The 17,344-nt window shown below is 38.2% G+C and overlaps 1 protein-coding gene and 1 non-coding gene across 2 annotated transcripts in view; both read left to right on the top strand.

Moving 5' to 3' along the window:
- Hook3 (hook microtubule tethering protein 3) overlaps positions 1 to 16,969 on the top strand; it is a 90,246-nt gene extending 73,277 nt beyond the window's left edge. Inside the window, exons 17-22 of the mRNA XM_059244773.1 lie at positions 2,518 to 2,552; positions 6,919 to 7,001; positions 8,492 to 8,592; positions 11,873 to 11,977; positions 12,134 to 12,205; positions 15,614 to 16,969. Of these exons, the coding sequence (XP_059100756.1) occupies positions 2,518 to 2,552; positions 6,919 to 7,001; positions 8,492 to 8,592; positions 11,873 to 11,977; positions 12,134 to 12,205; positions 15,614 to 15,754 (537 nt within the window). The 3' untranslated portion in view covers positions 15,755 to 16,969. The remainder of the gene's footprint in view (positions 1 to 2,517; positions 2,553 to 6,918; positions 7,002 to 8,491; positions 8,593 to 11,872; positions 11,978 to 12,133; positions 12,206 to 15,613) is intronic.
- Positions 11,103 to 11,186, top strand: Trnaa-agc (transfer RNA alanine (anticodon AGC)). Its single transcript has one exon. It is a non-coding gene; the product is annotated as a tRNA-Ala (tRNA).
- Positions 16,970 to 17,344: the final 375 nt, after the last annotated feature.

Genomic DNA, 17,344 nt, shown 5'->3' with positions numbered 1-17,344 from the left:
AGAGCAACCTCTAGACCGGATTCATCCCCTCTGAAGAAGAATACATAATTGCTGCCTTTTCTGTTATCAAAACAGTCTTTTCTTATAACCTTAAGTCAGAGCATGATGGTTTGCACATTTTTATTATTATTTTTATGTTATTTGTTTTTAGCATGGAAGCAGAAATGCATTGTTATATCCAGTCATATGGATAATTTGAGCTAGCCACAGTATATAAAACTTCAGAGAACAAGACAGGATGAGGAGGCCATAGAAGAAAGAAAAATGTACAGTTCTGAAAAAATTGCCTATCTTTTACTTCTGTTCATGAGTTACTAAATCGTTCCTTCTCTTGGCTGCTGTGTTTGCTTCATACTAATATGTCCTCTCTGTCTCTTGGCATGGTTTCTGCTCAAGGCTATTGTAAGTATGGCTTCCTATTCATTTCCATATACTTAACAGTTTTTAAGTTTATACTTTATCTGATATTATAGTCAGTGGTACTGAAATTTTAAAGTAAGACTCGTGAAAAATTAATATTCTAATAGTTGCTTTATAAGTATATGCTCTTGACAATTAAAATCTTAAAGTCGATCCAAATCTTAATGGAGAGGTCCTTCCCCTTTGTCTCCCTCCTGCTCTGCCCCTTATAATTAGTTCATTGATAGAATTGGCTGTAGTATAGGCTTCCTTTGATAATCTGGTTTCCTCCAAGCACACATTTTGATAGTCATAGTCTTCGGTTTGGAGAGGCACTGCAACATAGAACACCTGGAAAGGGGGTGATCAGAGGGTTGGGGTCTCGGCCACACTGGACTTTAATTTTCAGTGTGTTCCTTCAGTTACTAAAGGTGCTTGGGCCTCAGCCTCCCCGGTGTACAACAGGGTTAATGTTACTGTCATGAGGCTTACACACTGTACTTAGCAGGCTTTAGTGCCGTGTCTGGCATATTAGACTTGTAGTTAGTTATTTGACTATAGTATGTAAGAATTCAAATTGTTAAGATCTAATCAAAACACAAAATTAAGAATTTTTAATATTTCCATTCATCCCCTTAGCAGAAAGAGAACAAATAATAATGATTTTAAAGCAAATAAAGATTAAAAGGTTATTATCTTTTAATAAAATATCTTATTTTTATAGACCTTACTTTTAATAAGATATCTTATTAGAGGTATCGTATATCATATAAGAAGAACACATGATTGCTGCCTTTTCTGTTATCAAAACAGTCTTTTCTTATAACCTTAAGTCAGAGCATGATGGTTTGCACATTTTTATTATTATTTTTATGTTATTTGTTTTTAGCATGGAAGCAGAAATGCATTGTTTTATCCAGTCATATGGATAATTTGAGCTAACCACAGTATATAAAACTTCAGAGAACAAGACAGGATGAGGAGGCCATAGAAGAAAGAAAAATGTACAGTTCTGAAAAAAATTGCCCATCTTTTACTTCTGTTATATGATATAAATAATCTTTTTAGATATTAAAGATATAAATAATATCTCTAATAAGATATCTTATTAAAAGTAAGGATATTATCTTTCTGTAGGTTTAGGGAAAATAGTAGTAGAGGACATTGTTCTAATTACAGTTACCATACTGAGAAAGATGTGAATTTGAAATACTCCAAAGCTGTGTTAGAATTGATGGAATAAACTCAAGCCTGATGATACATACCTGAAATCCCAGACCTCCTGCATTTAGGAGGAGGGTCATGAGTTCAAGGGCAAACTGGGTTCCATACCTGGTGAGTTCCCGGCCATTTCTAAATGGGAGGAAGTAGGTAGACAGGAGTTAATATGTGTGGTGATCACCATTAAAAGGGTAACTGAACATTGGAGAGGTTTTCCCTCTCCTCGTTGCTATTATCACACAATCAAGAGTGTGTTCTATAAGCCTACAGTAACTGGTTGAGTGTCAGTTATCACATTATTCAAAATTCATTGTTAATATTTACCCTTACAAGTGTTAAACTGTGAGATCTGGTGGTCTATGTGTCTCTTACTTATTTTATGTAAGTTTTAACTTCCTGCTTTTCAAGAAGTTCAAAACCTTTAAAAACAAAATTACCTGGTCAAACTTTCATTCTCAACATCTCAACATCTTACTCTTTATACCTCTCGTGCCATCAGATACATTATTTGTCATCAGCTAAAATATGGCAATGAATCTGAGACTTTATCATAATGCAGAGAAAGCAGGGTAAGAAAAATCTGTTACCGTTAGGGTACTCCTTGATACTGAGTCCAGGAATATTTGGGTCTCTATATAAGGAGCTTTTAAATTCATTTTCCTGTGTGTAAATTGAGAATTTATCTAGTTTCTATGTGTTTTGTACTGACTGCTCTCACTTCTGGGCTGTTCTTTTATTGAAGAGGAATAAATTGAGGTACATGGGTTTTGAGCTCTTTGACCAAAGAAATTACTGAGAGCTTACTCCAAGTTATTTACTATATACTCTTTAATTATTACAAAATAATGTTAGTTGAAATGTTAAATAATGAGCTAATTTTTTATTTTCCATTTTCAGTCAGTTCTTCTAAAAAAGAAGCTTGAAGAACATCTGTAAGTAGACAACTTGTTGAGGCTCTTCACATTGCAGAACAAAAGCACTTTGTGTTGTGGGTGCAGAGGGTGTAGGCAGTGGCATAAGTGGTCCTTGAAGATACAGGAAAGTACCACTTGGTAGTAGTGTCTACAGGACCATTTCTACCCAAATCCTGCACATCAGTTCAGTGATTGTAAGCCAAGCATGGTGACTCACACGTGCAATCCAGGGACTGAAGCAGGAGAATTACTCCTGGTTTCAGGCCAACTTGGGCAACAGCGTGAGACTCCTTAGAAAGAAAGGAGTATGAGATGCTGGATCAAAAATCTCAGCCTTCTTCTGTGACAGGCCAGATAGTAATTGTTTTAGACTGTCTGAGTCCTGGCCTCTGGTGTAGCCGCTCAGCTCTAAAAGCAGCTGTAGACAATATTAAAACTAGTTAGGACTGTGCTGCAGTAGAACTTCACATATGGGAACAGGTATCCCACTGGCTGCCCCTGACAGGCTGCAGTTTGCCAGGCATCAACTCTTCTATAAGTAAACTTTTTAAAAATACAGTTTTATTAATTCTTTGAGAATTTCATACGATGTATTTTGATCATATTCACAACCCCCACTCATTCCCTAATGCCTTCTCCCTATCCCACTCTACTTTGTCTTTTTTTGTTGTTGTTGTTGGTTTTTAGTTTTTGAGTTGGTTGGTTGGTTGGTTGGTTGGTTGGTCTTAAAAAGACACTATCTTGAAGCAGATGTCCTGATCCTCTGGGTCTTACAATCTTTCCACTCCCATTTCTCCATGTTCCCTGAGCCTTAGGTATGTGTGTTACAGCTATATCAACAAGTAAACATTTTAAAGTAGCGTGCTTATCAGTAGCATATTTTCAAATAAGCCTTTGAATTTCAGTCATCTTAAGTAAGACTTTTTAACTTAAAAGTGAAATAAATACTTTAAATATTAACCTGATTTCTCTTGAAGAAATCTTCATCTTTAGCTGGTTAACTGTGTTAGGGATATTTAATAATTTTTCTCATGCCCAGTATCAACATTAATCTGTCATTTTTCAGCAAAATTCCTTGCAGGGATTAAGTGTGGGGTGGCTATGCATCAGTAGCTGCTGAAATGTTACATTAAAATAAGCATTCTCAGCACCAAAGAGAAAATTTTGACTTTTCCTCCATGATTGGAGAGATATTCATGTTTCTGAAAGTTTGATATGTGTTATCCATTTTTTTAATATGTTGGATGTGATGGACTCCTAGCCACTGAGATTTCTAGAAAGTCTAATAATAGATTCTTAGTGTTCTAGAACAATGTTACTTTCCAATCTCTGTAAGGTTACCCCGAATAAGAACATCATACCAAATCTAGTACTTTTATATTTTCCATTCCTCTCTGACAAAAACTGAATACTTCAGATCATAAATCTACTCTTTAACCATTATTAAGTGTTCAGTTGTTTACATACTAAAAATCTTCAGCAGGAAGGATCTTTTAGTGAAGATGGAGCCTGTTTATTTTATCTGTTGTAAAAAAAAAAAATAGCACAAAATAAAGGGGCTAAGAGAACAGAAAAATCACAGTTACAGAGCCAACAAATTTGAGGTCCAGTTGTCAAAAGATTGATTTCATAGAGGATGAGCAGTAGCGTGTCCAGCACATCATCTAGTTCTGGTATCCGTTTGCAGTCCTTGGTGTTCCTTTGGTAGCCTGTGTCCAGTTGACATTCTTCCTGTTTAGTGCTTCTCTCATCCTCAAGGGATTTCTTCCAAGATGTTCAGTGAATGCCTGAAATCACTGACAGTTCTGAACTCTACATTTTGGGTTTTTTCTGTAGATAAATTCCTCTGATAATAGTTTAATAAAAAAAAAAAAAAAAAAGAACAATTACAACACTATCCTAAAGCCGTTGTCCTAATAACCAGCTGGTTACTATGACAAGTAGTGGCTAACCTACACAGTATGGATGTGTAGGACAAAGGGATAATTCACATGGAAGTTTATCACACAACTTGGTACATCGTATGACTTAAAACTTACTTCTATCTGGGGTTCATGTAATGGTTTGACTCTAATTGAGCATAAGCAACTGGAACCATGGAAAGCACAAAGAACTGTTAAGGAGAAATGTGGACCTCCCTTTGAGGACAACAGTAATGGGCTCAGCATGTACCCTGGCCCAGTACAACTTCCTAGGAGTTAACTGTATCTACAAAGATCCAGTTTCTAAATAGTGTCACAATCACAGTACTAGAGATTAGAACTTTCCTTTTGGAAGACAAGTCAACTCACCATAGGACCTCTGCTCATCTCAGCAGTCACATACTGATTTAAAACTGCACTAGAGACCTTTTGTTGTTGTTGTTGTTGTTGTTTTTTTTTCGAGACAGGGATTTTCTGTATAGTTTTGGTGCCTGTCCTGGATCTCACTCTGTAGACCAGGCTGGCCTCGAACTCAGAGATTTGCCTGGCTCTGCCTCCTGAGTGCTGGGATTAAAGGCATGCGCCACCACTGCCCAGCAAGGTAGAACTGGCCGGTGGGATCAAACCTGCAACCTTGGCATTATTGGCACCTAGAGACATTTTTAAACACATCAAATTGGCTTAAAAATTAAATCAGTAGTGAGAATTATTGCTGAAGTTGTTAAGCAACAGTAATTCTCATTGAATGCTGATAGTAACTCTCAGTACCTTTTCATATTGAAAAGAGTACATACTCTGTAATATATTAGTTTTACTGTGTATACCTGAAATTCCTAGAGATAATACTGTCCATGTATAATAGGAAACCTTTAGAAGACCTATATTTAGTGATAAATGTACTAAGTAAAATGCTAGACATAAGTAATGTATTGATTAGAATTAAGACAAAGGCAGCAACCATCATATAAATCAGGAGAACACTTAAAAATTTGGAGATTAGTTACCCCTAGGAAGAAGATGTTTGATTTCTAATGATGATTTTTGGTTTTTAACCTTTTGACAGGTCACTGTGCCTAGTTATTTTATTCTTTAAGATACATATATACATTAGATATGTATTGTTTTTATATGTATTAGATATGTGTATCGTGTGTGTGTGTGTGTGTGTGTGTGTGTGTGTGTGTGTGTGTGTGTGATAGTTAGACCTTCAAAAATAATTTACTGCCGACTGCCGGGCGTTGGTGGCGCACACCTTTAATCTCAGCACTCAGGAGGCAGAGCCAGGCAAATCTCTGAGTTCGAGGCCAGCCTGGTCTACAGAGTGAGATTCAGGACAGGCACCAAAACTACACATAGAAACCCTGTCTCGAAAAAACCAAAATAATAATAATAATAATTTACTGAAAAAGAAAAGGAACCAGGAGTGGTAATAACACTGTTATTCCCAGCACTTGGAAGGCAGTAGTAGGTGGGTCTCTGAGTTCAAGACCAGCTTGATCTACAGAGTGAGTTCCAGGTCAACCAGAGTTACACAGTAAGACTCTGTGTCCAAAAAGGCAAGGAGGAATTTATTACAGTATCATGCTTTGAAAAAAATCAGAAGTAGACACAATAAAATGCTCAGTTATTATTGGTTATTTGTTTTAGCCATCTGTCTTACACATATTACATAATGCTACACTGAACAATTTAAAGGAAAAAATTACGTATCACATTATTATGAAACTTTCACAAGAGAAAAAGTTACTTTCTGTTTATTCTTTTTATATTGGAATATAACTTTTATATAGTAATGTACATATCTTAAATTCCTAAACATAGGTTGTGAATGTTTACCTCCATATATAGATAACCTAAGTCAACATTTAATAGAATTCATCCTTCTGCCTTCGAGTTGATTGAGTACATCCCTGTATTAGCCACAGTGCTAATCTTCATCACCTTTTGTTAGTTTCAATGCTATATGTGTCAAAACAGAATCATCAACTTCTGACTTCCTTGTTCTGCATTATTTTGTGAGGTCTGTTCATATGGTTGTATGTATTTGTATGTTCTGTAATGCTTGCTCTTTCTGTTAGTCTTTGTTTTTATTAGCTTACCTTTAGTGACAAGATTTTGCATTGAAAAAGCTTTTCAGAGTTTGAAACTTAATTTTTACAGTATCCTTATTCCTAAAGACATGAAGATCCTCATATATGTCTTATGTAAAACCAAAAGAAATAGGTTTCGCCTTTTTTTAAGCTTTAGTCCATTTACATTGTTTCATAGTACTTGTGTACAATGTGAGTGTATTCCAAATATAATGAATTTTTAGTTCAAAATGAAAACGAGGATACAGAAACAAGGGCTGAGCATGTACTCAGAGGTGGAGAACTTGTGTAGCATGTATGAGGCACTGAACTGGATCTCCAGCCCAGGAAAGAAAAACGGAAGTGATGATATAGTCCTATATTTTGTTGCAGAGAGAAGCTGCATGAAGCCAACAATGAATTACAGAAAAAGAGGGCCATTATCGAAGACCTTGAGCCAAGATTTAACAACAGCTGTGAGTTTTTCCTGATAGCATTAGCCATACACTATTCTGTAGATAATGGTTGCCTTTTTAAATAGACTTTTAATTATTCTAGCAATTAAGAATTTCCCTTAGGGGGCTGGAGAAGGTGACTTAGTGGTTAAGAGCACTTGCTGCTCTTCCAGAAGAGTTTGATTCCCAGAACCTACATTCTGGCTTACAACCCCTGTAACTCAACCTTCAGGGGACTCAACACCCTCTTCTGGCCTCCAGGGCCACCTACACACATTTGACAAATACTTACGCAGGCACATACACGTGTGCATAACTTAAGAAATACATAAAAGCCAGGCGGTGGTGGCGCACGCCTTTAATCCTAGCACTTGGGAGGCAGAGCCAGGCGGATCTCTGTGAGTTCAAGGCTACAGAGTGAGTTCTAGGAAAGACGCAAAGCTACACAGAGAAACTCTGTCTCAAAAAACGAGAGAGAGAGAGAGAGAGAGAGAGAGAGAGAGAGAGAGAGAGAGAAGTCGGTTTTTGGTTGTTTTTGTTTTTTTTTTTTTAACAACTTGTCAGGTGTTAGAGAGATGGCTCAGCAGCTAAGAGCTCTTGCTGCTCTTTGGGGGAACGAAAGTTTGGTTCCCAACACCCACGTCAGTTGGTTCACAACTGCCTATAATTCTAGCTTCAGGAGATCATCATGCCTCTGGCCCTGTGGGACCTGCACTCCAGTGCACATACACAGAGACAACCAGACACACACACACTTACAAATAATAAATTTTTAAAGAATTTGCCTTATTTCTTGAAGTACTGATTGTAATGGACATTAAGTGAAGCTAGATACTTTCAATGTAACTGTGCATAAGTGAGCCCCAGACATACACTTTATGTCTCTTTGTACATATAATTAGCTTAACTTTGTTTTTATGGAAGTAAGACGGCAGACTTTGTAAGTCATAGCAAAACCCTCACAGCAATGGGTAACCATTTTAAGAAAATAGTACAGTAGAATTAAGAACATTGTGCAACCTCATCACTCCTCCTCTGTAAAATCTTTTCATCCCTCTCAACTGGAACTGTTCCTCCCTCTGCCAGTCTACTTTACCCTCAGTCTCTGAGCTGAACTGTGCTAGGAAACTCATACAAGTAGAATCATAGTTGTACTTTCCTGTCTAGTTTATTTCACTAAGCATAATGTCTTTCTTTTTCACTTATTAAGTCTCAATACTGTAATATATATCAGAATTTAGACCTAAAAAGATCATACTGTGTGAGTATATATTTGTTTATTCATTCACCCATCAATAGATGCTTTTTACTTTATGTAGTTTAATACCAACATCTTTGTTTACTTATTGAGATAAGCTTTTGGTAAAATAAAAATATGAATTATTTTTAAAGAGAAAATTATATATAAGAATAGACCAAACAATCTCTCAGGACAACTATTTATTATTTCTTAAATAATTTAAAATATAATGTTATTAAAATCTAATTTTTTCACGGCCATCTTTTTGCAGCCTTAAGAATTGAAGAATTGCAAGAAGCTTTACGGAAGAAGGAAGAAGAAATGAAGCAGATGGAAGAACGCTATAAGAAGTACTTAGAGAAAGCCAAAAGTGTGAGTGTGAACTTGCGGCTCTCTCACTGTACTGGCCAGAGATGCTTTCCTCCGGCCTGAAAGTCTAGTGTCCACATAAAATCATGTCCTTACACAGAGAGTAATCAAAGAAATCTTCTAAGCAGAAAAAGATCCTGAATAAGTAGTGATCAAGATAGGTCACTCCACAAGTGGGTCAGCAAGGAGAAAATGTGCTGTATGTAAGAAATCAGTGACAGCCACCGCTGTAGCCAGTAATTCGAGTTAACAACACATGGAAGAAGAACAAGAAAGCTTATGAGCTATCTGTATGAGCAGACAGGAACAAAGAAGGACAAGGTACAAGAGTCGGGTCTCTCTTTCTGCCTCTCTCGTCCGGCCTGGCAGCGTTTAGCCATCTCACTTGGCTAAGAACAAAGTATGATGAGTGACATAAATGTATGAAAATACCATGATTAAAAAAAAACCAATAAATTATAGATTGACTTTAGAAGTTTATAAGGGGTTGGAGAGATGACTCGGCAGTTAAGAGCATTTGCTGCTCGTGCAGAGGACCCAGGTTCAGTTCCCAGCACCCACGCAACTCCAGTTTCAGGGGCTCCATTGGCAATTCTAGCTCCTGTGGGCACCAGGCATGCAGGTAATACACATGCATACATGCTGGAGAAACCCTTGTACTTGTATAAATGAGTAAGTCTTTATTTTTACAAAAATGTAAGGGGCTGGAGAGATGGCTGAGTGTGTCAGAGGACTTGTTATTGCAGAGAGCCTGGGTTCAGTTCTCGGGACCCACATGGTGCCTCACAATTGTCTGTAACTCCAGTTCCCAGATAACTTCCCCTCATCCCCATGGTCACATGGTGCATACAGTCACATGGTACACAGCCATATAGGCCTGCTGGGCATCATACACCTCGAAATAAATAAACCTTTTTTATGTTGTTCTTTTTTTTGTTTTTCAAGACAGGGTTTCTCTGTGAGGGGTGGCTGGAGAGATGGCTCGGCAGCAGCTGTCTGTGACTGCAGTCCCACTGGACCCATACTCCCATTATATCTGATGCCCTTTTCTGATGTGTCTCTGTACATGTAAACAAAACTCCTATACACATAAAAGAAATCTGTTTAAAAGTAAATAACACCTTTGGGAAACTCAGATAATCTAAATTGGGGATAGAAGTCAGTTTTAGGAGAGCCGAGCAGATGGCTCAGTGGATAAAGTGCTTGATGCACAAGCATGGAGACCTCACTTCGGAGCCCCAGCAGGCACGTAAGACTGGGCATGCTTGCACACCTCTGTAGCCCAGCTGTGAGAGGTGAGAGGCAGGATGATCTCAGGCTTACTAGCTAGTCAGTCTACAACATGGTAAATTCCAGGTTCAGTAAGAGACACTATCTTAAAAAATAAGGTGGAGAGTGATCAAAGGCCCCCAAGAGTGACCCCTGGCCTCCGCATCTCACTGTGTGCTGCTTGGGTCCTGGAACCCTGGCTAGGGTTGGCAAGAGAATCACAGACACACACGCAGTGCAGTTGAGAGCAAGCGGGAATTTCTGACTGCTGCGACCCAGAACCTCATCCTTTTTATTGCAGCCCAGGAGGAGGGGTTAGCTAGGCTTGGGAGGAGGTGAGCAGTCTCAGGCTGTAAGTATCCGGAAAGGGGAAGCCGCAGTTGCTAGTCTTTGTACTCACTGATCAGTCGTTTCTACACAGTCATACTTGGACACCCCCAGGAAAGCTTTTCTATTCCTCTTTCACCTGGCTCATGTGGCTAATAGCTCTGGGCCAGGTAGTCTCCGAGTTCTTGATAGGTCAGGCTTATGTCAAAATACACTTCTACTCATGACTTCATTCACTCAGGGCATCCTCTGCTCCCTAAAGCTATGTATGCACACGCGCAAGCATACACACACACACACACACAAATTTTAAAATTTTTTAAAAATAAGATAATTTTCATGTCAGTATTATATAAAAAAAATGAAGAGTAGAATAAAGAAGAATGTAGGAAGCTACTCTGCATTAAAAGGATTCCTGCTTACCAGGTAGAATGCATCAATCTTTGAGTCTTAAATTGAGGACAGAGAATCAGTTATAAGAGACACTTTGGCCAAGTAATTCCAGCTACTTCATAAGGCCAAAGCAGGAGAGTTGAAAGTTCAAAGCCAGCCTGAACAATTTACTGAGACCCTTGTCTCAAAATAAAAGGTATAATGAGATCTAGGGATGTATGCCTCATAGGTAGAGTGCTTTCCTAGCATGCACAAGGCCCCAGGTTAAGTCTCCAATCCCTCTTAACTGTAAAGGTGGGAGATGCAGACGTAGACTAAATTCTGGCCATTTTCAGAATTGTTATTTACTTAGAGGTAGTGGTAGCATTGTGATTATGAAGTAAAAAAAACTTAGGGATATGCACACTGAAGTATTTTAGGTTGTGTGTCACTGACACTGTGAATTATTTCTAACACAGAAGAGTGTTGTGGACCATCAGATATGGCAAAGGAGCAACTGTTCAATCCAGGTTAAAAAGAATAAATGGGGGGTTGGGGATTTAGCTCAGTGGTAGAGCGCTTGCCTAGCAAGCACAAGGCCCTGGGTTCGATCCTCAGCTCCCCCCCAAAAAAAAAAGAATAAATGGATTTGAACTGTTTGGGGGTCTATGTGTTTGAACATTTTGATAGTGAGAACAAAACGGCCTCTTTCCCAGAAATTCTGTAGTAAGTCAGGCAGAATTGCATACCACGTTCATACCTCCACCAGACTACTGACGGAAACAGGTCTGTTCAGGGTTCACCCTGTGTACCTTTCTGATTACCTGTCCAGGGCTAGCTGAAATAGAAAAGGAAAGAGCTGTGAATAGCATCTCTTTAGCAATGCTCACTAATCCAGAATTAATTCTTCTATCTATATCATTGAAAAGATTAGCAATTTTATTTTGTACATTTAGCTTTTATAAGTGTCCTTAATAGCTTTTGTGTGTTATTTTTCCTTTTCTGCTTTGTTTGATGGGGTAGAGGTTGCTGGGAATCAAACACCGCTTCATGCATGTTAAGATAACAATAGTTATAGCCCTATGTGCAGTTCAGCGTTTGGGTTCCCTGAGCCTGCCCACAGTACTGGAGACTGAACCTAGGGACCATGTGTGTTAGGTATGTGCTGTACCACTGGGTTGTGTCCTCAGCCTGCTTCTTAGATGCTGGATTCTTTACATTTGAGGGGTTGAGGTTCGAGTTTGGGCCGGGTTTGTTGTTTAGGCTATGTCTGTGAACTTTTATGTGTGCTTAAGTTTTTCTTTTATTTTTGCAGGTTATTCGTACATTAGACCCTAAACAGAATCAAGGAGCAGCACCAGAAATACAAGCTCTTAAAAACCAACTGCAGGAACGGGATCGACTATTCCACTCATTAGAGGTCAGTTAGTACACTGTGCAATAAAATACTGAGGTTTTTAGCTTTTTTAGAGAACCTTACTATATTATACAATTGTAACCTTGGGTTAGACAGTTAATTGTAAATATTTTCCTTATATTGAATTCATTTGTATCTTTGTATGTGGTTGTGCTTCAGAAAGAATATGAGAAAACGAAGAGTCAAAGAGACATGGAGGAGAAATACATTGTTAGTGCCTGGTACAATATGGTAAGAGAAAAGTATTCCAGAATATAATACAAAGTTATATGTCATTATATTGCCTTTACTGTAGAAATAATTTTACCAAAAGAATCGGAAAGTAATTTCTCTCCTAACATATACTAACAAAGCCTTTTTGTTGACCTTAAAACTGAAAAGCACCACACAGAAGGCTAAGGCCTTGTGAAACCGCCATGCCCAGAGGATAGAAAAGACCAGTTTAGTTTTTTCCATGGAACCATGTGTTGAAGGGAAAGCAGACATGGTGATACCTACACAGATGCAGTAGCCCTTGCTTTGTGGTCTGTTTTAGTACCTTTGCAAGATGAGACTTTCTTTACGGGAGTTTAACTGTCTCGTGGGATTTGGAAGTGTTCAGTCTCGGACTTTGACCACTGCAGGTTTTGAAATGGAATATTCCAGTACACATGCAAAGAAACTAAATGTATGTAAGGAAAGGCAATAGCTGCTCAGCTCATTGGCTCAGGCACAGGTGTGAATTATACAGGATGAGGCGCCTTCTCTTGGACCTTTTTTTTAAATAAATATTTTCTTTATTTTCATGTACATTGGTGTTTTGCCCACATGCATGTCTATGTGATGGTATCGGATCCCCTGGAACTGGAGTTACAGACAGGTGTGAACTGCTATGTGGGTGCTGGGAATTGAACCTGGATCCTCTGGAAGAGCAGCCAGTGCTCTTAACCGCTGAGCCATCTCTCCAGCCCCTCTCAGACCTTTTCTTTGTGTTCTTTTGAGTGAAACCATTTCTACCACTTTGAAATGTTAGGGTTTTTAAAAATTATTTATTGTGCATGTGTGTGCATGCTGGGCAGTGGTGCTGTGGAACCACTGTGGAAGCTGTGTGCATTTCAGGGATTGAACACAAGACGCTAGGCTTGCTTTACTCCCAGAGCCCTCTCACCAGCCCCAAGTGAGGGTTTGGAAACAGGAACTCGGGCTGTTCTTTCAGTTTTTCCCTTTTGTCTAATAGCTCTCCTGTTGGCATAGACGTACTGTGTTTGTTTTAGTGTTACCGCTGGTACTGATTCTTAAAGGTTAGTTCCCTAACCTTAAAATGTGATTTGATATTTACTAAAAATTTATGTTTCATGACATGTTGTGTTTACAGTACACCAGTGTGTTGGTTAAAGTTTAAGATCTTACCATAATTTTTCTTTTAAAAGGGAAATAATTTTGAATGAGAATGTTGTTAACAAATAAAATTTTCTTGAAAATTAAATTTAAAAGTAGAGAAAATAAATCCCATCAAGGGATTTCTCAGGGCATTAACTCTAACCCTGTCTTCCTGGAAGCTCAGTGTTCCCAGTCTCACAGCCCTCTACCTCAGTCCCTGTCAGCAGTTTCACAGATTGCTTCCGACAGAGCCAGATGGATTTATTCTGTGACATGGAACTAAAGGATAGTGCTAATTTTTACCTTTTCAGAGTGAAGGGGTAACTCCAAATAGACACATGCAAGTTCACTCACAGAAGGTAACCAGTAGGAACATTACACTTAAATTCAGGAAGTTTTGCATCTCGGACAACTTAAAAGGAGTCAAGATGGTGACTGCTGGGGCAAGGTATTAAGTTTCTCAACAAATATCTTTGTGTTGGCCACTGACGTCTTAAAAGTATGTGAAAAGTATAGCTCAGTGGTAGAGCCCTAGAACACAGAGCACAGTCAACTGCTTGAAAAATTAGAATTTTTTTAAATAAAATGTAATTTCATTGTATGTACTAAAACGTTTCAGTAGATATTTGCTAGTTTTATTCAAACCTTCACATGTATCTGTTAAGTTAGAGCTGAGTTAAAAAATATATTCTGGGGGTTGGCAAGATGACTTACCAAGTAATTGTGCTTGCTGCTCAAGCCTGGCACCCTGAATTCAATCCTTAGAACCTATGTAAAATGGAAGGAGAAAGCCAACTCCATGAAGTTGTCCTTTCACCTCCACATAAACTGTGATACAGGCATCCCATCTGCATACATCATGGATACAGATGCACACACATAATAACTGTATACACACACACAACCACCTCACCCCCGAGCACATACCCTGAGGCCAGGCATGGTGACACAAGACAGTAATCCCAGTTCAAGGTCTGCTGCAATGACCTAGTCCTAGGCTAGCAGGGCTACATAGTAAGACTCTGCCTTAAAGAAAATAAAACAGTGGGGTGGTGTTGGTGGCAGCGTACGCCTTTAATCCTAGCGCTCAGGAGACAGAGGCAAGTGGATCTCTGTGAGGTTGAGGCCCGCCTGGTCTACAAAGCAAGTTTCAGGACAGCCAGGGCTGTTACACAGAGAAACCTTGTCCCAAAACACACACACACACACACACACACACACACACACACACACACACACACACGGGGGGGGGGGGGGAGAGAAAGAGAAAAGAAACATATTCTAGGATTTCCCATTGAGGAAAATGGTTGTGTTCTTACCTAAGAACATAGGAAAGGCTGAAATTATATTCAGAATGCAAAGCTATGGCCAGTGTCTCTTCTAGAAGCTTGTTAGTAATAGGAGATTGAGTTTCCAGTCTCCTGTCTTCTGTGCTTTCTTTCTTCTTTGTCAGCCTCCACTTCTCTGTACCAGTTTACCTGTACCATGTTACTGGTATGGTTAACCAGCAATCTTCGTTCCTCTTGCTCGATTATTCATTGTCTTATTAAAAGAATACTAAAACTGGCCCGTCCCCGTCTCCTTGTGTAGTCCTCTGATTTTAGTAGAATGGGGCTGTTACTGTCACTCACTGTTTTTCCAGGTTGAGAAAGTACCCTACAGGTTCCCTCCCTCCTGTCTAGGTGTAGCCTGGTGACGTTTGCCCTCTTCAAAGGTAGTGAGTGACTCTTCTGCTTTCAAGGGGAGAGCCCCCTCTGGGTTGTGTCCCCTATGTGGGTTGTCAGAGCTTTCTTAGTTTATTTGAGAATACAAGTCTGCCTTGAAGTGAAGAAAAACAGCATTGTGGTATGTATGGTACTTAGTACGGCTTTCCAGAGTAAGAAGCAAGTGCATTTGTGTTTTTCCTTTCTGATTAGTTCTATGATTTCCACAATTTATGTGAATCGGCTGCTACCAATCAATTGCACTTTTCTCAGAAAATCACTGTTTGATTTGAAAGGAAAGTATAGGGGAAATATTCTAAAAATCATTCTCTATTATCTCTTGTTTTGATTGTTGTAAATTCATAAAATTAAGCCTTAATTTTTCCAAAGGAAAATTTGTACTTAATTGTTGGAATGAAAAGGATTTCCTAAAATTTTAAGCCATAATAAGTAGAATGAATATTCCTAATAAATTGTACTTTGCTATTCAGTGTGGTAAATTCTGCATGATGACGTTTATTTTTGTAAGAATAGCCCATGTTTCACTGACCACTTTGTTTCTCTTTTAATGTTACAGGGAATGACTCTACATAAAAAGGCGGCTGAAGATAGACTAGCTAGCACAGGCTCAGGGCAGTCCTTTCTAGCGAGGCAAAGACAAGCGACCAGCACGAGAAGGTCCTACCCAGGCCATGTCCAGCCAGCCACGGCAAGGTAGAGAGGTCTCGCCATTAGGAATTTTTAAAAAAAAACATACTTCTGTTACACATAACAACATTTCAGGAAACTCAGCCAGCTTATTTTATTTCTCTCTTGTGTTAATATTTAGTGTTTCTCACATGAGGATTTTTCTGTCTTCTATCTTTTAGTTTCTTTGTCCTTTGCTTTTTGGTCTTTTCAGTTCCTTTTAATGTGCCAAAAATTTGTAAATGTACAATTAAAAGTGTTGTATAATAGTGTAATACTTTTCTTTGTATGAAAATGTCTTCTTCCCCATTTGTGTGGGCTTTGTAAAGAATCAGATTTTCTGCCAATAATTGATACACAATTTATATTCTTTATCGTGCCTACTGTGTTACCATACTTTATAAGACTGTCTTTGTTTAAAGGGAATTAATCTTTTTATGGTGTAGTAATCTGTGTTTTCAATTGTTTTTCAAATGCACTTCAGATAACTTAGATATTTACTGTACTATGAAGTGGTATCGACTGCACTTCCGCAAAGAAGTGCATTGGCGGAGGCACTTGTCAGACCACATGGCCCCTGGCAGGATCCCTCAGAGGGAAGAAAGGAGTTTTCATGTTATTTTACTAGAAATTAAACTTACTCGAAGACTTCATTTTCAAACCGTGAATGTGTGAAATGTCACTATCTCCTGCTGTCATGCTTGCTGGCAGAAGTGAAGTTGATGAAGATGTTTGGGTAGACATTACGGAAGAGAAAATTTGGCAGGATTTTTTTCTTCCTTTGGAATATCTTCATAGTTAAGAATCAGATTCTAGCCACACACTTTTAATTGCTCTCTACATGTAAAAGATTTATTTTTCATATAGGTAGCCTTATCTTTGGGGCAGTTCTTTGACTTATGCCTCATATGTTTTATATATTCTGTGAGCCTTTCCTTTTCTCAATTAATCTTGATAGTTAACATCTTAATACCATTCATTAAGATCAGTACATGCCTTTCTCTGTGTAATATTATGACAGATCTCTTTACAGTGTTTAACTCTACCTACCAATGAATTGGTAACTGGAGAGATTTTCTTGGGTATTTGGTTGTTCAAATTGCTTATGTTGTATGCCACATTTATTTACATAGATGAATGCCTGTTAAGCAATCACTGTGAAGCACTTTGTCTATATAAGGTATTATATAATTTTAAACTATCATTTATTTGAAAATAATATACCTTTTGTCTTTTTCCATATTGATTTATGTATTTGATCTCAAATTATATTTAAGTTTCCTCCAGCCTTTTTGTTGTTTCAAATCATCACATTTAAAAAAAAGAAAAAGAAATCTGAAATGAGGTCAGAGGTTATTTGTTGTCTTTAGGTAAGTCATCTACGTGGAAGATGTATTTGATGTACTTACTGTTTGGAAGTGCTGGTGCTGTTTAGTTCTGTATAAAAGGCAGTAACTTTAATTCAAGTTGAATGAGATTAAGAATTTTCAGAAACTATATGCAAGTGCTTCATTTTAGCTCCCTCCTCTTTTATAAGAAAAATTTGTCCTGCATGTTTTGTTTTGTTTTGTTTTGTTTTGTTTTGTTTTGTTTTGTCAGACGGAATCTTTATGTAACCCAG

Source organism: Peromyscus eremicus, chromosome 17, assembly GCF_949786415.1.
Source record: "Peromyscus eremicus chromosome 17, PerEre_H2_v1, whole genome shotgun sequence".
Lineage (NCBI taxonomy): Eukaryota > Metazoa > Chordata > Mammalia > Rodentia > Cricetidae > Peromyscus > Peromyscus eremicus.
Note: the sequence above shows the minus strand (reverse complement) of the source record. Positions and strands in the feature narration are given on the sequence as shown.